The sequence below is a fragment of the Ochotona curzoniae genome, unplaced genomic scaffold, assembly GCF_017591425.1.
Source record: "Ochotona curzoniae isolate NIBS_2020 unplaced genomic scaffold, NIBS_Ocur_1.0 scaffold_1037, whole genome shotgun sequence".
Classification (NCBI taxonomy): domain Eukaryota; kingdom Metazoa; phylum Chordata; class Mammalia; order Lagomorpha; family Ochotonidae; genus Ochotona; species Ochotona curzoniae.
In genome coordinates, this window is record NW_024467083.1 from 27684823 (window position 1) to 27711213 (window position 26391).

The 26391-nt window shown below is 39.5% G+C and overlaps 1 protein-coding gene and 1 pseudogene across 1 annotated transcript; both read left to right on the forward strand.

Annotated features, from left to right (window-relative positions):
• The first annotated feature begins 311 nt into the window (after positions 1-311).
• On the forward strand, positions 312-1334 carry LOC121168742 (annotated as a pseudogene).
• A 5739-nt stretch (positions 1335-7073) lies between these two features.
• LOC121168744 (olfactory receptor 1052-like) lies at positions 7074-14210 on the forward strand. Its single transcript, XM_040999055.1, has 2 exons — positions 7074-7164; positions 13258-14210. Exons 1-2 carry the CDS (start codon positions 7074-7076, stop codon positions 14208-14210), a joined length of 1044 nt encoding a protein of 347 aa, XP_040854989.1.
• Positions 14211-26391: the final 12181 nt, after the last annotated feature.

Below are 26391 nucleotides of genomic sequence, written 5' to 3' on the forward strand. Positions count from 1 at the left end.
AAGCATGTGCAGTATAAACCACAGCAGAAGGAAATGGCTAAAATGACTGTGGAGGATGGAAAGTAGAACATTCCTTCCAGGGAAAATCACCTTCAGGCCAGGCAAGCAAGCAACCTCCACACAGAAGTGGGATCCATGAACAGCTGCTGTACCCCAGTCTTTCCAGAATCTCAGCCATCTAGGACAGCTCTTAACCGACCTCTCTCTTTGCACTTCAGGCCATCCGTAGCTCTGTAGCAGCCCGGAAGGATTTCTTTTGACTTTACCAACATTTTTCTTTAAATCTGTTCTTTCTTACCAGTGTATAGACAATGTCCAATTTTGAGGTAGGTATACTGCTCCAGGAGAAATCACACTTTTCGATGATACTAAGGCTCCTCTCCTCAGAGTTAAAAAGGGTCTTTGGATTTTTGCTAGCTGGAGCTGTAAGAACTACTGCAGCCATGACCAGTGGGAAGGCACAAGCACACCATAAACGTACAAACAAAACCCTTTGAGGTATCAGCCTGCAATACAGGCATTAAGAGCTCAGCAACTACAGGTTAGACAAGTATCCCAGAGAAGGCAGCCATATTGTCAGCCATACTGTCAACATAATTAAACTTGAGGATCATAATACTTAGCATTATATTTCAGCTGTGATCCACCTCCAAAATCACCATGACAGATCACACAGAGTTTTATTGGGAAAGAAAACAGGAGACAACACTGTTCTAGGAAAATCCTGTTTGTTATGTGGCCATTTGCCACCCTCTTCAATATCCAGTTCTCATGAGTGCCAAGGTCTGTGCTTCCTTGGTGACTGCCTCCTGGCTGTGTGGGCTGGTCAATTCTCTGACACACACAGTGCTGACAACCACACTCACTCTGTGTGGACCCAACCACATCAGCCACTTCCTCTGTGACATCCCCTTGCTCCTGAAGCTCTCCTGCTCAGACACCTCTGTCAACGAGTCTGTGCTGCACGTGGCCAGTGCCACCATCGGCCTGAGCCCCTGCCTGTTCACTGCAGTGTCCTACATCTGCATCATCTCTGCCATCCTTAGGATTCCCTCTGCTCAGGGCAGGAGCAAGGCCTTCTCCACCTGTGCATCCCATCTCACTGTGGTGGTAGTATTTTATGGAACAGCCAACCTTAATTATGACAGGCCCAGTGAAAGCTACTCCCTAGACATCTTGGTTTCCTCTCTGAATTGTTGCCCCCATGCTGAACCAAATAATGTAGTCTGAAGAACAAGGAGGTCAAGGATGCTCTTAAGAAGCACCTTGAAGAGTCTGGCACTGTTCCGACCAGCAGATCCAGTAATGTGGAGAGGGAGAGTGTCTGGGGATGAAGTACCCACAGAAGACCACTGAAGGTGTAAGTCTCTGCAAAGTCTCTCTTTATTGCTCCTTCTCCTCTCCTTTTATATTCTTCTCCCCACATCCTCATTTAGCAGGATATTGGATACAGATGAGTCCAATTAGTCTAGGTGTTTTTAGCCACAAGCCTAGTTCCTGTTTCTGCCCAGGCCAACGAGAGCTAATCAACTCCTTAGCCCACAACATGGCACAATAACCTAGTAGTTAAATCCTCTCTTTGTACCCACTGGGAATCCCGTGTGGGCTTCCGTTTGTTTCCCAGCTGTCCCACTTTCCATCCAAATCTCTGCTGGTGGCCTGGGAAAGTAGTCAAGGACTGCCCAAAGTCTTGGGATCCTATACCCACATGGGAGAGAGCCTTAGCAGAAGTTCCTGGCTCCTGGCTTCAGATTGGATCAGCTCTGGCCAGTATAGCTACTTGGGGAGTGAACCAGCAGAAAGATCTTTTTCTCTGTCTCTCCTTCTTTCTGTAAATTTTTCCAATTTAAAAAAACATTTGGAAAAACAGGTCACTGAAAAACATGGGCTTTCCAGTATGTTCAGCAGCTAGACAATATTCAGCATTCTGGAATATTACTTAATCTGAGAAAAAACATGAACATTCCAGCTACAATTATAAAAGAGCTCACTTACTGCATAACATCGCTATATAAGCATTATGCTCCTTTCAATCAAGGAAAATGGCTATGCCTATGTTAGGCATTTTAGACACTGTAATTTCAGATGGATTATATTCTCTTCAATGAACTAATATTTCATAACATTTTTACCATCCAAAAATGATGCCCCAATCTAATAGCATTATCATTCTTCTTGAAAACCTCCTTCTCTGACAATCATTAATCCATTTTCTATCTCAATAAATTTGTCTATTCTAGGCATTTAACATCAGCGCAAACAGAGAATGTGTGGTTTTTCCTGTTGTGCCTCCCCGTTTATCATAATGGTTTTCTGCTTCATTCATTTTTAGCATGTGTCAGTGCTTTTACACTTTCTGTACTAAATAGTAATCCATTTTATAAGTAAATCACATATAATTTGTCCTTTCATCTGTTAATAGACATTTCAGGTACTACCACGTTTAGCTATTATAAACGATGTAGCTATGAATATCTGTGCTTGTCTTTGGTCAGCTTCTATTTTCACCTTTCTTGGATGTACACGTAAGAGTAAAATTGCTGGATCACACGGTAACTCTGAAATTAGCCTTTTGATGAAGTGTCACACTGAATCTAAGTACACAGTTTCACAATACTACCATCAGTGTGAATGGGGTTTCCAATTTCTCCACATCCTTGTTATGTTTTTTATTAAGTCATTCTAGTATGCAAAATGTATTTTATTGTTTTTATCTGTATTTTCCTATAGCCTTTAACAAACAACATTGCTATGCTTTTCCTTCCTATAAGTACAAAAAATCCATATTGTGAAGGGAAATTTTGAGCTTTAAAGACTTATTTCTTGATGCTATTGTTTTTGTCATGATTTCAGTGCAGTAAAATACTGCAAAGTTTTCAAATCTATAGCCTTCTTTCCATTTGTCTCCTCTAGGGCCATTTCATGACTCTGCTTTTTCTCCTTTGAACTCCGCAATAAGCTGTGTCATCTCGAGGTCAAGCGCAATTTCAGCACCAGAATTCAGGGGCCATGAACACAGAAGGCATGCTAGTGAGGAAGGAACCACTGTATCCCTTTGAGCAGCATTAAAGCTAAGGCAGCAGGTATGGTATCAGTTTTGTGGCTCCAGGTACATGCAGCACAGTGTCTAGATCCGTGGCCCATGACCATGATGAGCAGAACACCATGGGGAAAACAGGCAAGTACACCTGCGTTTATACAGACCCCTTTGCTCATTGATGGTGAGGAGAAGGCAATCTGTCAATATTTAGCTACAAATCCAACAATGAGCTTTACCCATAAATGTCCCAGTAGAGATAGGAAGCTGATCTCCTCATTTCATGCTGGGAAAGGTGAGCACCACGACCTTAATGAATCCAACAGAGAATTCACTGTTCGTCATTTCCATAGTTTCTGTTCAGGTTGTTAACCATGAGTCACATATACTCTCTAAGGACTCCCGGAACAGCTACTGAGAGACAGTGTCCACAGACACTTCCAAAAGGCTGGTCCTCGGGCATTTATAAACAGCCCATGGGCCATTCTAGGAAAGTGAAGTATGGAGAGATCAAAGAGGATCTGTGACTGCTGCATCAGGCCATGACTGTGCATTAGGCATCTCCTGAAGGACAGGTCCCTCCTATAGCTAATACAGGCCAACAGTCAGTTTCACCATAGTTCAGCAAGCTCGAACCCCAAAGGAGTCTAAGGCTTTCAGTGAGTGTTTGTGGTAAGTAACTTATTTGTTTACCATCACATCTGAAAAATCTCTATCCAGTGTCAGACATACTTACCCCTTAAAAAGGTATTATTAAACAGTTATACTTTTCATTACTCTTTTCATGAGGCTTTCATTACAATTTGTTTGTACCAATTTCTAAAATAGCAATCATAAAACCAGAATGGAAATGGCATTAACACTTGTCTACTTGAAAGCCTAAAGGGTACCCGAATTCTCTAAACGAGATAATAGGAGGGGGAAATATGCTCAAGGTAAATAGTACATACTACAAGCACTAATCCTAATTTTGACAAGCAGGATAGTAGCAATAATTTCCAAACAGAAAACATTCAACCACGTTTCTCTTTAATACTTTATAGTATGATAGTAGGGACACACAGAAATTTGTTCAAATAATAAGTAATTAAACTTGCATAACACCGACATTTGGAAAGTTTTTTATTCACCCAACTATGGGCTCACATTTTATACTGCAACTGATGTTCAGAAAATCTGTTGCAAGAAATTGACCAACTATAACAAAGCTCTAAAGTTTCCAAATGACTTAATCCCCCCAATCCCTTTTTATAGAATACCATAGGGGTGCAAGAGCATTTTCAATGACCACATGCCACATAGGGTTGCCAGTCCAGGCCCTGGCTCCCCTGTTTCTGATCCAGCTTCCTGCTCATGCATCTTGGGAGGCAGCAGATAAGTCTCAACTACTCAAGTCCCTGCCACTGATGCAGAACACATGGGTTGAGTTCCAGGTTCCCAGCTTCTGCTTGGGCTAACCCCAGCTAATGCAAGCATTAGGGGAGTCAATCAGCAGATGGGAGATCTCTTTCCCATGTCACTCTACCTTTACAATAAATAAAAATAAATACTTTGTAAAGAAGTGGCATAGGCTTGAGATTATTCCTAAATCACTTCACTGTCCTTCATTTTTCTTTTTTGAAGATTTACTACTTGTAAAGCCAGAAGAACTGCCATTCTCTAGTTGGGAAGTTAGCCGGTGCTGGTACAGCTTCCTTTGGAACCAACAGTGTTTTGAGGCATGTGACCACTAAGTTCCCTCTAGAGAAGGGGACAAGGTGCCCCATTCACACACTTACTGTTACCCTTCTCAGGTCTGTAAGATATTTGCTTCAAGACTGCTGAACAGAAATGTCCCCCAGAGGTTAGCCAAAATGTCCCTTCACAACTTTTGCTTTCTCTGTAGGTCTGACCAGAGCACCGAACTTTGTGCTTTTGGTTCTACTGGCTTCCTGCCTGGGCTGTGAGTGAGAAGCCTGTGTGGCCCAGCCTTTGGGTCTGTGTTAATCTCAAAAGCCAGGGAATTAAGTTGCTCTAGAGCAATCAGGCTCCATTATGGCAGTGTCAAGGACCTGAGGTGCCCTGTCACAGGGAAGTCAGTCCTACATTCTGCTCATCTACGTTGCGAGAGGGGGCTCGGCATTTCACAGTAGTTCCAAACTGTCTGTGGAACAGTCTGAGGGAGGAGTGCAATTCCATGTGAAATTCCTATATAGTCTCTTACTTCTCAAACCTGGCCATGTTCGGGGCAGGGAGATGGTAAGAAATCTCTGGCTGATGCACACTGTATGTTTTGCTGCAGAGTTGCTCAGAGGCAGAAAAGTTGGTAGAAAAGTCAAGTGGTCAATCATCTCACCAATATCAATGCACTGAATTAAATTTCAATAGTAGTGGACTTTGATATCAGTTTCATTGTTTGATAATCCGAATAAACCAAAGAAGCTGTGACAGGTTCATGATATTGCATATTCAAACTACCTTGCATAGTATCTTCATGAACAGCCACATATTACAGTTTGGCTCCTGTTATCAAAAATTACATGACTTCTGGAGAAGGCTATGAATGGGGGGAAAGGATTGGGATTTTTTTTTAACCTGGCTTTTCTCTCTCTCTCTCTTTTTTTTTTTTTTTTGGCCAATCATATGTACGTACAAATAAAGTGTTGTAAAGACACATACCAAACTTTCTGTAGCCTTGCAACTTCTTACTTCACCAACCAAATGTATGCTAAATAAGGAAGCACTTCTCAGTCATGCATTGTAAGTGTTTTGGCATATAGTAGGTCACATATATAACAGGTGTCCCAGGAGGTTATAATGGAGCTGAAAAGTTCCTGTCACTCAGTGCCAGTGGTGCTGGGCAGACTGATGCAAAGGTGACGGCACTTCCTTCTCATCTGATATGCCTTTGACTCAAAATTTTCAGGAGCTAAAATCCCATAAAATATTTAAGGCTAATGAAGATAACTCCTTGTACATTTTTCGTAATTTCCTATGAATCTATGTTTCAAAATAAAAATTTTACTAATATTTAAAAGGTTCAGAGTAAAATACAGAAATCTATGTCTAGCAAGACACGATACCAAGGAAGCTTTCAGTATTATTTCCACGGACTTTAGCAATGATGTTTTCTTCTATGCAATGACATTTGAGAATACAACAGAATCTTAGGGCTGAAAGGATCTCTAAGAATCAATTAAAATGATTGTCACTCCTACTTTGGGTCAGAAATCTTATCTTGCTTGAACATCTCCAGGGTTGTAATTTCAAGTGTTGCTTTGCAATGGGGCAGCGCTCTGAAAAGTACGTCACTAGGTGTTAGACAATTTTTTGTCTAAAAACATTATGTTTTCTTACATAAGCCTAGATGACTTAGGTCAGATAGCGTGCCTCCTGATGCAACTAAGAGATGCAGTCAACACGTCTGACCTGCGTAAACAACTTATGTTTTACAGTAAAACTTTTGAAAAGTAGAAGAAGAGTACAATAAGATGATTTAAATTTTATTATTATTGTTATACATTGATTACTTTTAACATTCCATTGGGTATTGATAACAGCAAGTGGCAAGTAGAAAAATAATAATAATCACAAAGGACAGAAGAAAAATAAACAAGCAAAGAATCAAAAAATACTCAAACATGTATCATTGTTGTTTATTATCAGCAATTAATTCCCTGGCGATCAATGGGGTGACAGATGTCGCAGCTAGATCACCCTCACATCCACTGCTGTTTATTATCAAGCATGCCATACTACATGTGATTGTATGGCTACACTTGTATACAACTGGCAAGATACTAGGTACCTCTGCATCACCACAAACACATGAGAAATATATTGGGATATGAGGTTACCATGATTTCAATGTCATGCAGTGAGAGGAATTTTTCAGCTATTACAAAATTATAAGACTTCTGTAGAATGGGTAGCCTGCTATGGAGCAAAACATGTGAAACATGTTGATAAAACTCTTTTCGATACAGCTTAAGGTTAGTGAAACAAGAAGTTGTGATCTATAAATAAAGGAAGATTAGATGCCAATCCCATTAAGTTCATGGTTGAGGAGATTCTGTTTCAAGGTGAATTTGACAATTTGGCCAAGCAAAATTACCAAGAAATAGTTGAAATGAAACAAATAAGTAGAGGTTAGTAGGTCACCAGCCACTGATACATTGTATGATGCGGGAGGAGGCTCTGAATTAAGATTATCCATTTAATCCTTGGAAGCCTGTTTTCTCACAGGCAAAATAGGATCAGTAACAGTACTTATGTCCAAGCTGATTTGAGAATTAATGAAGCTTTCCACAAAGAGTGCCTCAAAGTTAAGAATATGGTCAATAAGTACGAAATGGGAAGTACAGTGATGGTGTTAATCATACATAGAACAGGATAGAAAAAATACAATGGTCCACTTTCAGGTAAACTGCATAATCTCAAAGGTTGCAAAAGATTTACATACCAGGATGGGTGAAAAAGCTAAGCCATCTGAACATCATTAACCATAGGCTGTTTGAGTTGGAAAAGATCCCCACATGTCTTGATGGAAATGGCTCATTTTACATGCAGATTAAAAAACACTTATCCATTTGATAAACTCTATTTCATCTGATCCTAAATTCCATACAAATTTTAACCTGGGACAAAGTAAAAACCCCATCTAATCCAGAGCAAGAAATAAACTTCTTCAGACACCTCAAATGTTGTGTAATTTCTTGTAGAAAAAAAATCTCTTGATTGCTACTATTAATCGTCAAATGGATATGTGTGTATACACACATTTCTTAGGCAACATAAAATAAAAATTTCGTTTAAAATGTTTATCCTTTTGTATAATTGGAATTAGATATGGACATGATATTTTTCCTGTGTGACAATTTTACAATTATACTCATGACTTTGGTTGACTTAATGATCATTTGTGTCCTGTGAGGAAATAACTTTTTTCTTAAAAATTACTTATAAGGCCAGTGCTGCCATAGCAGGCAAATTCTTCTCCTGTGCTGCTGGTATCCCATATGAGTACAGGTTCATTTCCCAGATGCTGTGCTTCTGATTCAGCTCCCTGCTAGTGGCATGATGGTAGCTCAGGTTCTTGGGCTTCTGTGCCCACATGAGACACTAGTCCCCAGGATTGGACGGGCCCAGCTCTGCCCTACCAGCCATTTGGGAAATGAATCCATGAAAAAATATACTTCTTTTCAATTTAACAAAATTTCTTTCACACTGGATAGTTTTGTGTATTTAGCTCAACCAAGAAAACTAATTCTCACCACATATAATTTTTTCTATAAAAGCTATCATCATCTAAGAGTGGAGAGAAAGATCACTGTCATAAACCAGAGAATTTGAGATGGTGGTTGCCTATTCACATGTAATAGCATGTCAGTTCCAAGAGATAAGTGTCCAGAGTTAGACACAATCAAGGGTTTGATGAAGGTGATAAAGAGAATTTACCATGGTTGCCCTATGCCAACAATGTGAGCATGCATAATATATACATAAGGAAATGAAAATAACTCCTATCTAGTCCTGTTTTTGTCAGTATAAAGAGAATAGATTTTATGCATTGCATAAGAAGACAATCCCACTTCCCTCATTCTCCTGCTCCATCCAGTCTCTCTTGCTCCCTTCTATCAGTTTTTGCTAAGATATAATTTTAATAAGTCTATATTTACAGGCTTGCTTGGTCACATAACATAACTTGAAACAAGTAAAAATAAAATAGGATATTTAAATTTGGGGGGATTGGCTTATTTCACTAAGCATAATGGTTTTCAGCTGCATCCATTTAACTACAAAAGTCAAGATTTCATCCCTTTTAAAGGCTAAGTAATATTCCATAACATGGAATATACATGCTACAATTCTTGACGGGCATCAGGATTGATTCCACTTCTTATCTATTTTAAATTGAAATGCTATCGATAACTTTCATGTATTCTTGTTTCATTTTTGTTTGGACAAATTCCCAAGAGTGTAACGGCTGGTTCATATTGTAGATGTATTTTCAGATATCCAAGGAATCTGCATACTGTCTTCTACAAGGGTTGTACTAACTTAGATTCCCACCAACAGTGTGGCAGAGTAATTTTTCCCTCCCACATGCTCACCAGTATTTATTATTTTCTGATTGTCAGATGATAGCCATTCTGAGTAGGGGGAGATAAACCATGCCTGGTGCATTTGAACATTTTTTTTCCTATGTCTGTCAGCCATTTGAATTTAATTCTTTGAGAAATACCTGTTCATCTTGTATTTTTTTTCTGTGTGGTTTATGAGTATTCTCATTTTCATTTCTAAATCTAAATCTCTTAATCACATTTTAACGTTGAAATGTTGTCTTCTTTGAGAAGTCATATTGTTTTCCTTATTTTGTTTCTTCTCTTTCTGTGGTTATGTTTAGGCATTTGTGGAAAGACCGGTTACCTTCTCCTCTTATGCTTTTATCTTTGAACTATGTCTCTTTCGGTTAGTTGAGTGACTGCTCTTTCCATGGGTATCCAGATGTGTGTGCAGATGGAGTCAGGGAGCTCTTGTCAGTGCCCAAGTGTGACATTCATCTTGGATGTGGTAGATCTCTATTATCCACAGGGGGAGGGTGTGATCAGGTCTACTAGAGTAACCTATCTTCCAAGAAGATCAATCCACAAATTAGCCCACAGTCAAGACACCTTCCACCCATGGCAGTGCATGAATCACACGAAGGAGCTGTCCAGTCCTCAGTGCGAAACTTGCAACGATCCACCCTAGTAATTAGTAATCTCTGAACCTCTAAAGCCAGACACAGTGATCACTCAGAGACTGAACTGCACACCACACCCTATCGAGTTCACAGAACTCTCAGTCACAGTGCTCAAGACTCCCACAGTCACAAAGTGAATGGGATCCACACTCAGCCCTGTGAATGTGCTCCATCCCCAGAGAGCAGAGCATTCTGAAGGCCACTGTGCACCTTGTCCTGGCAGTTTGAGCCCCAAATCCTGTTTAAGTTGGGGGGATGTGCATATCTCAAAGATCTAACTGGGTACTCTGCCCCCTGCCAAACCTCCAGGCAAGACTCAAAGTTAATGGGAAATGGAGATTTATCTCTCTGGTAAAATTCACTAGTCATACATATGCACACTCAAGTTGACACAAACTTTACTCACATTAAGATGATGCTACCTCCCCCCTGGTTGCAGGGCACCTTTTTTGAGATACTGGGAGAAAGTAATGTGCTTGTCCCTCATGGCAATATGCTCCCTGCTATAGCTCCAGGCCAACTGGAAGACATTGTGGTCCACAAAGTTCTACTATAAGCAAAAGCACCAGTGACACTAGCTACTACAGTCTGACCCACCCCCAGCCATGGAAACCACTGGTGGTGTTTTCTCTCACTGCTGCATTTTTGCACTGTGCATGCTCTTCCACAGTGCTTTATGCAGACTTTCCACTGCAAAATTCTCCAGCTCTCTGATAATGCACTTCCTCTGCTTTTCTGCTAACTTCTGCTGAAAATCAACATGCCTTTTCCCTATTAAGGGAATCTCCACAAAATTTATACTGGCCACTTAGACCAAGCAAAATTATGCTTTTTATTTCAATGATGCTAATTCCACTGAATGAATAAATATGTAAACAGATAGAATTATTAATATTTACATATATACTTAATACATATATTATAACCTACACATGTATTTCTCAGAGATTTGACATTAAATCATATTTTAAAACATTTAAAATAAGCAGTGTGTGTTACAACTTCAGAAGTCACATTTTCAACAATCCCTAAACATTTAAAAGTCAGTTTAGTTTAGTTTAGTTGCATACCAATATGCATTATTTTCTCTTTGTGGGTATCCCTTTCATAAAGGATTTAATTTCTTTCTATTAATAAGCCTAGAAATCAACTTATAAAAACGACTCTTCTGTCTACCTTTCCAACATCATGAATTTGGATAAAAATGTATGTTACTGTTTGTTTGTTTTTTTTTAACAAACTTAAGTCTCTCTTTGCAGTAGGTAATGGAAATAAGACTAGCACACACTTACAACTTAAAGGTTTCTGAAAAGGACATGAAGATTTCCAGCACAACTAGACTGTTGTGTTACACAAAAAGCAATTACTACCACTCACTCTATAAATTTTTGCAATCACAAGAGTCCCACCTAAGCCTTCTATTATGAATACTGGTACTGTGAATTTAGATTTTCAAATATCTAAATATCTTTTTTCCATTTTCTTGGTTATATATTGAGAAATGGAATTGATGGGTTATGTCATAGTTTTATGTGTAACCTCCTGAACTACCAGTAAACTGTTTCCCACGGTAGCTCCACCATTTTATGTTTCCATCAACAATGCATGAAGGTTCAGATTTCACTACATTTTCACATTTATTACTCAATAGGTAAAAAGTGACATCTCAATGAATTTTTAAATTTTTTTAGTTGAGAGGCAGATAGAGCATGAGAGTGTGAATGAGTTCCCATTTGCTGATTCACACCCCAGATGTCTACAAAGGCTGAGGCTTAATTCGGATCCAGGAATGCCATTCAGGTCTCCCCTGTGGGTGGCAGACCCCACTACTTGAGCTATCACTGCTGAGTCCAGAGTCTGCATCAGCAGGAAGATGGAACCAGGAGCTAGACTGAGAACTGAATCCAGGTACACTCATGCGGGACAAAAGTGTTTAAATTACTAGGTGTCTTAATGCACACTCCTCACTGGGGATTTGATTTACCCTCCTTAGTGACTAATCCTGATGCACATTTTCTCAAGTGTTTATTTGTATACCTTATCTAGAGAAATGTCTATTCACGCCTTCTGCACATGTTTGAATAAACTGGGTTTCACTGCACCTGTTGAGTTCTAAGATCTTTAAGCAGTGAGGATGTTTACCAGATATCTTATTTCAAATATTTTCTCCCATTCTAATGGTTGTCTTTTATAACTCTTCATAATATCCTTTGATAGCATTTTCTTAATTTTGATGAAATGCACCTTATTCATTTTTCTTTTCATATTTATACTTCTTTTTATTTCGATATCTATGCTTCTGATGTTATACTCAGAAATAGTTGCCACAACCAATGGCATTAATGTTTTGCTGAATTTTTTTTCTAGATGTTTTATAATTATATGGTTATCCAATTTTTCCAGAACCATTTTTTAAAAGACCATACTTTTCCCATTAAATAACTTTGACATCTTTGTTGAAAAAAATCAATGATCCATAGGTGTTCACTTACAGTTTCAATTGTCTCTATGACTGTCCTTATACTGATTCTGGACATTTTTACTTATTTATTTTCATTTTATTTGAAATGGAGAAAAGGGGAAGGAAGAGTGAGAAAGAGAGGGAAATGAGGTAGGGGCAGGGAGAAAGAAATAGATAGATGAAGGGAGAGGGCGAGAAAGCAACAGACATCTTTCATCTGCTGTTTCACTCCCACTTCCCATATCACCCAGGGCTGGGCCAGGCTGAAGTACAGAGCTGGGAAGTCAATCTAGGTTTTCCATGTGGGTTGTGGGGGCTCAGGTACCTGAGTCATCATTTACTACCTCCTAGAGTGCACATCATAGGAAGTTGATCGGGAAATGGAGTGTGAAGATTCAAACTGCCAGGGATGTGGACATCCCAAGCAGTAGCTTAACAGTTGCACCAAAGGTTTGCCCCTCCTGTACCTTCTTATATATTGGTGCTTTGTAATGCGTTTCAATGTCAGGAAGGGTTAACGCTCCAAATTTATTCTTTCAACACTGCTTTGACTCTCCAGCACACCTTGGAATTTCCAATGAATTGGAGAAGAGACTATTCCATTTTGTGAAAAATGCTGCTGGTGAGGACAGGGATAGCACTGGATCTGTAGCTCGCTCCTCTTAGTATTGACATCCTAAGAATGTTAGGTATATCTCTCAAAAAAACCTAGGATTTTCCTATTTATTTTGGCTTTCTTTCACTTCAATAATATTTTATGGTTCTCAGTGTACAAGCCTTCTAATTCCTTAGTAACAGTGATTCGAAGCACTTAATTCTTTCTGATGTATTACAAATGGAATTTTTTTAACATTTGGGATCATCACTTTAAGCACATTAGAAATACCATTGATCTAGTTTCTGTAATTTTTCTGAATTTGTTTGTTAGCTTTAATAATTCCCTAGAAGATCATTTGGTGCAAGGCAGAGGAAGCTGCCATCGGCTCTGTACAAGGCAGAATAGATTCTCAACATGATTTCTTCATTGTTTCATAGCTGTGACACCGTTTCCAATGAACAATCAAACCTACATCACTGAATTCATCTTCTTGGCATTTTCCAACCACCCCAGTCTCCAGGGCCTCTTCTTCCTGGTCTTCCTGGTCATCTACCTGGCAACACTCCTAGGAAACCTGCTCATAATCACAGCCACCAGGGTCAGTCCTGCTCTCCACACGCCCATGTATTACTTCCTCAGCAACTTGAGTTTCTTGGACATCTGCTACACGTCTACCACCATGCCAGTCATGCTGGTGAACTTCTTCCGGGACAAGAAGACCATCTCCTACAACGGATGCCTTTCCCAGCTGTTCTTCTTTGTCACATGCGCTGGCACTGAAGGTGTCTTGTTGGCCGCTATGGCTTATGACCGTTATGTGGCCATTTGCTGCCCTCTTCAATATCCAGTTCTCATGAGTGCCAAGGTCTGTGCTTCCTTGGTGACTGCCTCCTGGCTGTGTGGACTGGTCAATTCTCTGACACACACAGTGCTGACAGCCACACTCACTCTGTGTGGACCCAACCACATCAGCCACTTCCTCTGTGACATCCCCTTGCTCCTGAAGCTCTCCTGCTCAGACACCTCTGTCAATGAGTCTGTGCTGCACGTGGCCAGTGCCACCATCGGCCTGAGCCCCTGCCTGTTCACTGCAGTGTCCTACATCTGCATCATCTCTGCCATCCTTAGGATTCCCTCTGCTCAGGGCAGGAGCAAGGCCTTCTCCACCTGTGCATCCCACCTCACTGTGGTGGTGGTGTTCTTTGGAACAGCCAACTTCAACTATGACAGGCCCAGTGAAGGCTACTCCCTGGACATGGACATCTTGGTGTCTGTTCTCTTCTGTATTGTGCCCCCCATGCTGAACCCCATCATCTACAGCCTGAGGAACAAGGAGGTCAAGGGTGCCCTCAAGATGTTGATTGAAAAATTTGGTGAAATCAACAAGTAGATTCCAAAAAATTTAATTGTGGAAAATTTCTCAATTTGTGGAACACATCAATATTCCAACCACAATTATAACATGTCTTGAAAAGTAGTTTGTCCCACTTGCCTGGGCCAATGGTTATGCTTACACTGAGCATTCACACATTATGATCACACATGCCCATGTCCTCCAATTCTCTTGATCATTTAGAATACTTTCCTCACCTTGTACCAAAGACAAACCGTAGCTTGTATCTGTCTCTCCCAAGTTCCCTGCAGTGTTGTGCTCTAGACAAGCAGTGCATGGCAGCATGTGTAAAGCACTTCATGAAATGCAATACTGATCTGCATTTCCTTGATGGCTAATGATTGCCAGGTCTTCAGTAAGCACCATGTGTGTGCTTCTCACACAGGTGTGGAAAAACTTGTCTCTGTTTTCTTCCTATAGTTATCTTTTCTGGATAGTCCATATAAATGAAATACAATCTCGTGTGTGCTTTTTAAGCTTGGTTTCTTTCACTTTGCTTTAAAGATTCATTCAAACTATAGCAGGTATCTGAGTAATTACCATCTTATGTATATATGATATTTTGTTTATTCACTTATCACTGACATTTTGTTCATTTTTTCCTTTTTCTACTATTATTAATAATGTTTCTGTAAACATCCCTGTACTAATGATTGATGGATGGCATTTTATTTGCCTTAGATTCATATCTAGGGCAGTGTTGGACCACACAGAAAATCTGTTTAAGTCTAAGAACTATCAGATGTTTCCAAAGTGGTGATGAAATGTCCAGCAACAGTGAATAAAGTTTCTCATTTTTGCCACATTCTCTTCAGTACTTGTTATTGCCTGTCTATTTTGTCATGGCCATCCTAAAATGTATGCAGTGATTAGATGTGATTTTCACTCAAATTTCCATGTCAGCTAATGATTCTGAGGCCTATAAAAAGCATCATTTCTGTGCTTTCCCATGTTGATACGGGAGGTTTTGCGCTTTAAAGACCTCAATGTTGGTACTCTGTATTATTTCTACCTTAATTTTTTACAGAGTAGAATACCACATATAAAGGAACCGTGGTACATCAGCTATTAAGAAGAATGAAATTATTCTATTTACAACCAGGTGGTCCCAACTAGAAACCATTATGCTCAGTGAAATAAGTCAATCACAAAAGAACAAATACCATATATTCTCTCTCATATCAGGAAGCCAACATGGAAAGTGTAACTCCAACAGTCCAATCTACACTGTTTTTTGATTGTCTGTTTGCTTTTTTGGATGTATCCCATGTGTTTTGATGTTTTTATTTCAGTTTGGTTGCTTCCGAATAATCTCTTTTCTCTAGTAGAATTCATCACGTGTTCATGAAGTATATGATGGCATCATTTTTCCCAAGAGACATCTGTGTTCCCTTTTTGTAACGCATGTGTTGGTTACTCAGTGGTGCGTTATTTGTTCAGGGTGATATAATTTGTTGTTGATGTTGTTGTTGTTGATGTGGCTGTTATGAAATGATGTCAATCCGAAAAACAGTAATATTATTTCAACCCCAAACAGCCTGTATTTCATGCAATAAGATATTGTGAAGTAACCAATGAACCAACAATCAATACGAGTCAGACTGCTTATGATCTACATCAAAGAATTGTAAAACCTATTGTACTTGTAAGGCCCTATGCTACTCGGAAATGGGGAGGGAGAGCAGAGAAATCTTACATCACCCTAGAAGGTGTGAGGAAGATGGGAAGTATAACCTATCAGGATCATAACTGGTAACTCATAGACAACAGATTCGAATCCGCATTAGACAATAGCAAAACTACAAAGGTATATGGGGTGAATCAGGAGCGATCCTAACAACCTTTTAACAGAAGGTCATATGCACAGAGCAGGGAGGACCCCAGAGTGGAGCAGGTGGACAGGAGGAGCCTTGTATCCCAACCCTGAAGACTCCAGACCCTCACTAAGGACTATCAGTATGAGTGCCGAGGTCTACATCCCAACTGCTAAGGAAACCACGAGGAATTGGAGTGCCTTCAGAGGCCGAGAACTCTGAGGTCACCCACCCTCATTTGGATCTACCTCATGGGATGGAATCCTTCCTTGCAGGATCCAAGGTCAATGCCACAACAACCAAGAGCACTGAGTAGTCCGCAGAAACAGAAGAAGAATAAATTTCCTTCAGGACTAGGGAGAGGAGCTTTCTCTGGTCCTTGCCTGGTTCTGTCTCTGGGTCCCCACCCTCTCTCGTAATGACCATCAGGATCGCTCCAGAAACCCCTCAAAACAAACAAACAAAAAATCTAGAACAGATAGATAGAGAACAACAAGGAAGGCTTGGAATCAGACAGGAAACGGTCAGTGGGGATGCACTTATAACTCACTGGGTGGGACACAAAGATTAGTTACTCCTCACTAGGGTATTGAAGATTTCTCTGCACACCCCTCCTAAAACTGTTCACCTAAACTGTTGACATATGCCTTGTTAGAGTTATAGAGTTAGACTACCCAAAAAGCAGCCAGGTTCAGCAAAATCATGCTTCAACGCTATAAACTGCTAAATACTAAAATTAAAATAGACATGAGGCCATTGTGCTCACTTGGGGAGCGAATCATTGGATGGAAGATCTTCCTCTCTGTCTCTCCTCATCTCTGTATATCTGGCTTTCCAATAAATAAAATAAATCTTTAATAAATAAATAAACAAAATAGACATGAGACAGCTGAATAGTAATCTATAGTCATTTTTAGGTGTATAGAACCCGGTTATATATAAACTAATAAGTGAAATGTCAATGAAAAAGTCACAGGATGTGGTTCAGAATTTGCATTCTTTTTTTTTCCCTCTTTTAACATATTGGTTACTCAATACTATGTCAACTAATTCCATAACATTATAAATTGTTACTGATGTAATGTCAGGGCTTTTAATTGATCAGGATGATATTCTGCTGGCTCTACCTTCAGACCAGAGATGGTCTCCCCAAGAAACCGTTGAATGTATCTGAACAATTAGATGCTGGAGTTTATGCTTGGTAGATGCTTTCAATGAAAGACTCTCAACTGAATTTGAACTGTGGTAATGCAACAAGGTGGAGGAATCCACCATGGGGGGGGGCGGTTTGGGGAGGGTTGGAGGAATCCCAGTGCCTATAAAACTGTGTCACATAATGCAATGTAATCAATAAAAAAAAAAAAAAAACCTAACAACCTTCTCTGCATCTAAGCCCTGTAAGCAAGTTCAATGGTTCTGCCTTTTTTTTTTTCCCCCAAAGTAAGCGGTGTCATCACCAGGTCATGAGCCATGAACTGACTAGAAGTCAGGGGGCATGAAGGCAGAATGGAAGCTGGTGGTGAGGAAGGAAGCAGCTCTCTGGGTGAGATGTCAGCGGGGGAGGCTTCAGCATCAGAGGCAGGTATCCTGCTAGTGCTGTGGTTCCAGGGACAGGTCTGATGGGCAGTGCATGCAATCTGGAGAGCCCAGAAATGAAGGGACACTCAGGCTGTGTGACATCCAACCCATTCTTACTCTCATCTTTCTCCAAAGGGAAGGGGAAGCCAGTCTCTAAACTTCAGCCAATCACAATTTCAAAACTAAAAACTAGCCCAATGTTGTAGGTAAAGCTGCCATCTGTAATGCCAGAATCCAATATGCTTGGAGTCCTGGCCATTGTAGTTCCAACCCAGCTCACTTTTTATGTGTTTGGGGAAAACAGTGGAAGATGTTGTGTCCACGCTCCTGCCATGCGCAGGAGAGACCTGAATGAGACTCCTGGCTTAGGCCTGGCCCAATGCTGGATGATCTATCCACCTGGGGATGCCAAGATTCTTTCTCTCTTGCTCTCCCTTCCTTCCTTTCTCTCTCTCTCCCCCTTTTTTCTCTCTTCTGTCCCCCTCCCTCTCTTCTGCAAATCTTTCCAAATAAATACATCTTAAAGATTAATAATAATTAGTGCTCACTTCACTTACAAATGGCTCCAGACAGGAAGCTGATCTTTTCTTTGCATGCTGGTAAAACATGAGTGCTATGACCCTAATGAATCCAACAGAGAATTCACTGCTCGTCATTCCCAGTTTCTACTCAGGCTGCTGCCTGTGAGCTCTATGCCATCTGAGGAGTCCCAGAACAGCTGCCTGGGGAAAGATTACATGGATACTCCCAGAAGGTCCGTTTGCAGACATTTTTAAGTGGCCATCTTAGGAAAGTGAAGTGTGAAGAGATCAGAGGATTGCTGACTCCTGCATCAGGCCACAGCTATGGCCTCCAGAGCCACCAGACGGCAGGTGCCCCTTACAACACAGGGAGGTCAACAGACAGTTTCACTACAGGGTGTCCTTTCTAGTTCAGATGCTAGTGTGGAGAGCAGCAAGCTCCACCCCCAAAGCCAGCAGTCCAGGCTTTCCGTGGCAGTCAGTGGTAAGTAGCTTATTTGTTTACCATCACATCTAAAAAGTCTCTGTCCAGTGACAGGATATACTACTCCCTAAAACATGTTATAGAATATCATTCATATTTTTAATCATTTTGATGCACTCATGTAAATGATATATCTTAATATCTTTTCCCTCTGTGTGTTTGTATTTCTGCAAGAGTACCTGTAGTGCCTCAGTGAAATTTATTTCATAGATTATCTACTCCAAAAGCTGAAGGGTGTCTGAATTATTTAAGTGAGACAATATGAGTGGCAAATTTATGCATGGCAAATAATATATAATGCAAGCTATTGGTCCTCTGATTTTGACAAGCAAGACAGGAAACAATCCATTTCAGAGAGAAGGTTTAAGGACACATTTTTCTTTTGATGCATGACAGCATGATATAAGGTACCCACAAAATACTTGTTTCAATAAAATGTAATTGAATTTGCACCAAATAGATGTCTTAAAACATTTATTTGCTAACTAGAGGCCTTCATCTGTGCACTGCAGCACACTGATGCTTGCGCAGTATGTTGCAAGCAACTTACTAACTGCCCTGCAGCGTGTGAATGATTTACTTCCAAATTCCTTGTTTTTGAAATATCACATACTTGGGTATATTCTTAAACAGTCCACTCTCGGTCATTTATCTTCACAGATGATTGACTGATTGGGAAAGAAAAGAAAAGAAAAGAAAATGGGTTGCTGGGTTGCCTCTTCCTGGAATCACAGTTCTCATGAGAAAGGAGAAAAACTAAGTTCCCCACAGGCCAAAGGGCCAGAGTGGCACGCTGGCTCCCACAAGTTGCTGTTTTCCCAGGTCTTTATGAGGCTTGCCCCAGAACCGCTGAGCATAAATGACTTACAAGGGGGGCAGCTCTATGGCACAACAGGTAAACCGCTCCTTGTATTGCCACCATCCTTACAGATCCAGTTTCCTGCTAATGCTCCTGCGAAATCAGTGGATGATGCTCCACGTGTTGGGTTCCTGCCACCCATATGGGAGTCATGGATGGAGTTTCTGGCTCCTGACTTCAATCTGGTCCAGTCCTGACTTTGGGGGACTTTTTGCAAGTGAACCAGCAGTTGGAAAATCTGTCTCTGTCTCCCCTTTCTGTCATTCTGCCTTTAAAATAAATTTTTTTAAATGGCCCCTAGAGTTTGGCTAACATATTTCTTTTCAAGCCTGAATAAAATATCTTTCCATGACTTCAGTCTGGGTTTTGAGGGAACAATCTTTGTGGCCCAAACTTTGGCTTCCTGTTCGCCTTAGCAGATAAGCAGTGCAGCTGCCCCAGGGCATTAGGCTTCACGAAGCCAGTGTCAGAGATCTAAGGTGCCCTGCCACAGACAGGTCATTGGCAACCAGTCCTTCTCCGCTCTGACATAAATGTTCCAAGCGGGAGCTCAGCATCTGACCGTGGCTCCAAGCTATCCATGACATACCCTGAGGGGGGAGCATAATTCCCTGTAAAATCCCTCCAGAGCCTCCACTTCCTAAACTGTAACTAATAACATGGAGTATGAAATGCTGGCCTAGGAAGTCATGTTAGAGATGGATCTGATGTTGAGAAAAATATTACTAAGGCAAGGTTCCTGGGCAGGAAGCACTGGCATTCCTGCGAGATCCCTGGAAACTCAACTTACATGGACAGCAAAGTTTGACAAGTCCCTCTGCATACTCCAGGTTGGAGTTGCCTGGGTTAATACAATTAGTAGAGAATGAATACTTAATTATTTGGCTTTTAAAAATCATTTTATTTGTGCAAGGCAAGAGTTTCAGAGAGAGGCAGGCAGAGAGATTGAGAGAGAAAGAGAGAAAGGAGAAAGAGAGATTCCATCTACTGGTTCACTACCTAAATGGCCACAATAGCCAGGGCAGGGCCAGGCTGAATCCAGGACCTGGAACCCTAACTTTTTTTTAAAAAAAAAAAAAACTCATTTTCCACTGAGTTTTTGGGATATTTTTATATTGTATTGAAATAAATACAATAACATTGAAACCAGAGTAGACTTTCAGTCACTCTGTCAGTCAATGATAGGTCTACCATTCTTAACGATGTTCATAAACACTAAAATGTAGGTGAATACTGGATAGTGAATCGAGACAGAAATAGCTCCTGTTAGGCTCATAATACCCTCTATAGATTATAAAATACTAGCTATTCTTCCAATTCACTAGTGAAGCAAGAAGTTGTAAGGCTAAGAAGCAAGAAAGGCCTGAATACTTACATTTACACACATCAATCCAGTAGAAAGGTAAAGGAATGTCAACTCAATATACTAAGTAGATTGTGAGCAGGTACTTGAATATTCATACATGAGTATGAAAAAGAAGTGTTGGTGGCAGTGCTGTGGAATATTAGATTAAGCCTCAGCCTATAGTACTAGCATTCGAAACTGGCACCAGTTTGGGTCCTGGATGCTCCACTTCTGATCCATCTCCCTGCTATTGTGCCCAGGAAAGCAGCAAAAGATGGCCCAAATCCTTGGTCCTTGCATTCAAGTAAGAGACCAAAGGAAGGAAGCACTAGGCTCCTGGCTTTGCAGCCAGTGGGGAGTAGACCATCAGATGAAAGATCTCCCTCTCTTTCTCTCCTTCTTTCTATGTAAATTCACTTTTTGAATAAAAATAATCTTAATTTGAAAGAAAATAACAAAGAAGTGTTGTTCAGTGACCAAAACAGAGATTCTGAATTTCCACCATCAGGATAACCATATGAATTCTCAGTTCTATTCATCCACAAGAAGGGGTTAATAATAGCAATTGCAATTGTAAGTTGCTTTGAGAATGAATGAAATAGTCACAAAGACTATTTGACATATAGCAATGTACTCGACAATGTTAAATGAAGACAGTGACAGTGTTATTAATGTGGATAGGAAGACATAGTGTCCTACTTAGAAGAGAGCTTGACTAGTAATCACACATTTTCTGGGAAAGTACTCAAGGCTGCACAGGTGAGACAAAACCACGTTATCATCACAGGCTGCTGAGATGAAAGGGATCTCAGGGGTCAACCGCTCTGGATCCGGATCTTCACTTTGGAAATGATGAAAGAAAGGCCTAAATCATGCTCTAACGGAGGCAGACCTGCAGGTTCCTTCTTTCTTTCCTGAGCCAAAGAGAGTATTCTCATTCACTTGCTCACTCTCCAAGTGCTCATATGACAATGGCTGTAGAAAACTGAACCCCGGGACTGGGAACTCCAGCAAAATCTCCCACATAGGTAGCAGTAACCCAATTACTTGAGCCTTTGTCACTGCCTCCCGAGGATCTGCAGCAACAGAAACCTGGAATCAGGAACATAGGGGTGGGTACTAAACCTAGGGCCTTGGATATTAAACATGCGTATATTAATCATTGTGTTAGTCACTAGGAAAAATGCCTACCACTCAATTTTTAAAAGGCTCAGTTATTTAGAACAAATGTAATGGAACATTTGAAAAAGCCAACACAGTGTCCATGTGTTGGTTTCTCTTGCTTCCACATCCTCTGACTCAATTTCCAGTCCCACATTTGTGTCTGCTCACATCCTGTAGGGACCACTTCAATGATATGTCTTTAAAGAAACATTGATACGTGTATCTCTCAGACACATTCCTGATGTCCCTTTTTCACTCATCATTTATCGAGTGCATACATGCAATAAAGGTCCAGGCTGGCTTCTAGCACAGAAGTGAAAGATTCAGACTCTCATCTCGGAGAGCTTAAATTCCAGATGGAATGAGGGGCTTTGCGAAAGTTGCAAGTGTCCAACTGTAGACGCACTCAAGCAGAAGTTGTCTGACTGAAGTGAAAAATAGTCTTAAGAAGTAGACTAACATTACCAGTATTTCTGCCTCATATTGTAGCTTATCTTCCTTTTAGGTTGTGATCTCATTAAAGACAAAACAGGTCTAATGGCCCCTGGGAGATTCCTCATAGTATCTAGCACAGTGCTGAATTAGCAGGTTGGGAGGAAGTGAATGGGTTTGGGTCGAAAACGAGCTACTACCAAAAAAAAGGTTGTTGGAAATGTCCTAAGGGAATGAGTTTCACAGTTTGCAGAACTGTGTAGCTGGCAGGCTTCACATATCATAACATATATGATTTGTCTTCCTTTTTCCTTTGCACCAGAAACACTAGTAAGATACACTAGGCAAAGAAATGCTAAATGCTGGAGTGGATTTGTGAAATAGAATGGATATATATTCACGCTGAAGGTTAAGAAAAGACTTCAGATGTGAGGGCAGCTCTGCCTGCTAGATAAAAACAGCCTGAACTCCCCACTAAGGCAATGTTCCAGGCAGGAAGCACTGGCATTCCTGTGAGATCACTGGAAACTCAACTTACATGGACAGCAAAGTTTGACAAGCACCTCTGCATACCCCACTTGGTCCTAAGCACCTACGCTGAGGAAATGCACTAACAAATAAGAAACAAACTTATTCTGCTGCAAGCACCTAAAATTTAGATTTTCTTTTACATAAACTGTCGTGTGCGTCACTGATGGCGTGTGTGCCTGTGGGTGGTAGATCAGCAATTCACTGGGCAAAATGAAAATTAGAATTCAAAACTTTAATTTAATCTTTGTGTCACTGAAACAAAATTTGAAGATGTTTCCCTGATGTGCCAGAATGGGTTTTTGCAATTATACCAGTTTCTTTAGTTCAGTTTATGTCCATTCTGTTTTTTTCTTTTGTTTGTTTGTTTTTAAGAAATAAATCCCTTGAGGTTGGTCAGCAAAGCATTTTTTGTCAAAGCAAAAAAAAAAAAATTCCCTTGTTTTAAAAAAAGAAAAATAATTTTAGTTGAAAGTTAAAATTACAAAGAGAAAAATAAAGAGATCTTGAGTCAAGATCTTCTTCCAAGTCTCCCACACAGGTACAGGGGACCAGGCACTTGGGCCATTTGCTGCTCCTTATCAGGGGCATTAGCAGGGAGCTGGATCAGAAATGAGTCTCAAACTGATGCCAATGTCTCAGGTAGCTTTACCTGTTACACCACTACACTGACCCACCAAAATATTCCTCTTTCAAGATCTTTAGGCGTCTTTATCTTTCAGCATACATTTAGACTTCAAAACTATTTCTGCTCAACTTCAGTATCAATTTTCTATTGAAATTTAAATACTCTGAGCTTTATACTCTGAGCTTCTCAAAGCCTTAAGATTTGTAATTTTGAATGAAAGATATGTTAGTCTATTAATCATGTACCGTGAAATGCACAGGCTTTGAAGACTAAATACTAGATCATAGGTAATATTATCAGTACTCATTAGCAGTAATTATTATCTGACAAACTCTTTGCATCTCAGCTTCTTTATCTGCAAAACAGGGAGAGCAGATTGTTCTACAGGTTGTTGCATGAACCCAATAGAAAATTTAGCGGTAACACACATAAAAATTATTGAATAACACACATAAAATTATTAATAAAGTTAATAAATGTCAACTGTTATTATCTGTTTCTATTTATTATTCAGTTTGGGAAAACTTCACTGAATTTAGGTATGTAAAAATGTTTTGTATTATCAAATGACTGGCTATACTAGGTCAATTTGTTCTTTTAGGAAAAACATATCTCTTTCAATCGATACTAAATAAGAGTTCATAAAAAAAAAAAGCGCCAGACATCTCTGCATACAGAACTGGTCTTAGAAAATTCTTCCTCACATTATTTTTTCCTATAAAATCAATCCTGTGATTGAGGAGAGTTAAGATCATTACTATATAACAGAGAACTTACTATTAAAATAGCCTATTTTTATGCAGCATCATGTAATCTCCAAGGGGCATATCATAGTGTATATATGAATTGTCACTGGTAGTGAATGCTGATGGATTTTGATGGTGGTGATGATGATTATAATGATTCAACACAGTTACCCTCTCTCGGGAGAATGAGCATCAAGGAGGAGAAAGACAAATTGATGTCACTCACCTGTTCCATTTCATGCCTTTGACCCATAAGAAGATTAGCCAGTCAGACCAAGGGGAAAAACATATGTAAACATAGGTATAGAACATGTAAACATAGACATATTGAGAGGTTTGGGCATAATGCCTTGTAAATATGCTCTTCAGGAACTGCAGTAATTAAAAGTCACATTGAAGACCTTTATAATAAAAAATATATACAACTTCAAAAACATAGCTTTTAACATTTCAGAACATTGATGTTCAATTATCCTATTTAGATATCTGCAGATTATGCATGAATTTCCCCCAGAGTAAAATTTTCTGATGCCACCTTTGATGACGAATTTCCTTTCCTCTTACAAACACATTTATACATCTACTTATAAAATAAGTTGTCGTTTCCATTTATTATGGAGAGTTAAAACACATTTTTGAATGACTTAAAGTTGCACTAATACAGAAAAATCAGAAAAGCATACAAAATAAGAATACATGCAAATTCTTAGCTCAAATCCAACTTGGTGATAGTTTATGTTTTTGTAGTTGTTTATGGGTATAGTTCTTTTGGATTTATAAGTACATATTGATATGGTAGGATGGTGTTGAGTGTTCAATTACACTCCTAGGTTACCTTACATATTGTATAAACTCTAAACCCGACAAATTTTGATAGGAAATAATGTGTTAATATAAGAAAAGAAATAAAGGTAGTGAGAATTGTTTGTGTGATTGTGTATGGTACGAATAAAAATGATAAAAAGTAATGGGTAATATGGGTAACCGAGGTGGATAAAAGGTGCCATCTGTATCTTGAGATAATGGAAAGATGAAAGATGAGATATATATGAATTGTTTGGTTAGAGTTGTTGATGTGGACAATTAGATGGTTAAAGATGTTTGTATTGTAGAATAAGGTTAGATAAAAATTTGGATGGGATGTTAAAGGAGGGAGATTATTAATTGTAAAAGGAAAAAAAGGATGAGGTGAAATAATAACTTAGTAAATGAGGTAGATTGTGAGATATAAAAAGATTAATATAAATGGGGTTGTGATTGCTATTACTGAAAATATTGAGTTATGATAAGTGATAAAAGAAGGATTATGAAGGGTAAGGAATTGGAGGGGGTGGGTGTTTGTAGAATGGTATAGGTGATGGATGGACGGTACTGGGAGAGTGGTGGGATAATGTAGATGTTAGAGATAGGAGGGTGGTGTGATGTAAATGGAAGGTAGGATTTTGGATGTATTATATTGGGAAATTAGTTAGGTAAGTGTGGGGTAATTGATAGGTGTAGTATATAGTTTGGGAGAAAATTTGTGGGAATGGATATAATATTGTGGTGATTAAATGGTAGTTATTGTATAGGGAAGGTGAATAGGAAGAAGAAATTTTATTTGTATATTGGTGTTTGTTTTGAGGTTAGTTTGTTATTGATGATAGTTGTGGTGGAGATTTTATTTTTTGATATAATTGAATATATTGGGGAATGATAAGTAATTGGTATGTTATTATGTTATATTTAATGAATGATTGATTTTATGGTTGTTTGAACATATGTTATAAGTTGAGAATGCTTATATTTACAACTTTAAAAATTAACCATCTGAAGTACCGTCATAGATTTGTTGTAATGACTTTGCATCTGTGGGCTATATATCATGTGCTCACTAATCACATATACTCCTCCAAACAGATTATTGTCAGGAAATGGCCTGATGATTATTTGTATAGTGTGTTATGTACTGAACCATAACAATAGTAGATAAGAAGCAAAAAATACAATAATGGGAAAAATACTTACATTTTAGTGATTCGAGAAATATTCAGGTCTGATTCTGACAAATCTGAAATGAAAATTTCATTAAAAAATGGG

Bases quoted from the DNA above. Each gene is read 5' to 3' on its own strand.
- LOC121168744 (XM_040999055.1), top strand. From the start codon at position 7,074: ATGGTTGAGGAGATTCTGTTTCAAGGTGAATTTGACAATTTGGCCAAG. The intron at 7,165-13,257 runs GTTAGTAGGTCA...ATTGTTTCATAG, and splicing joins AATGAAACAAATAAGTAGAG to CTGTGACACCGTTTCCAATG.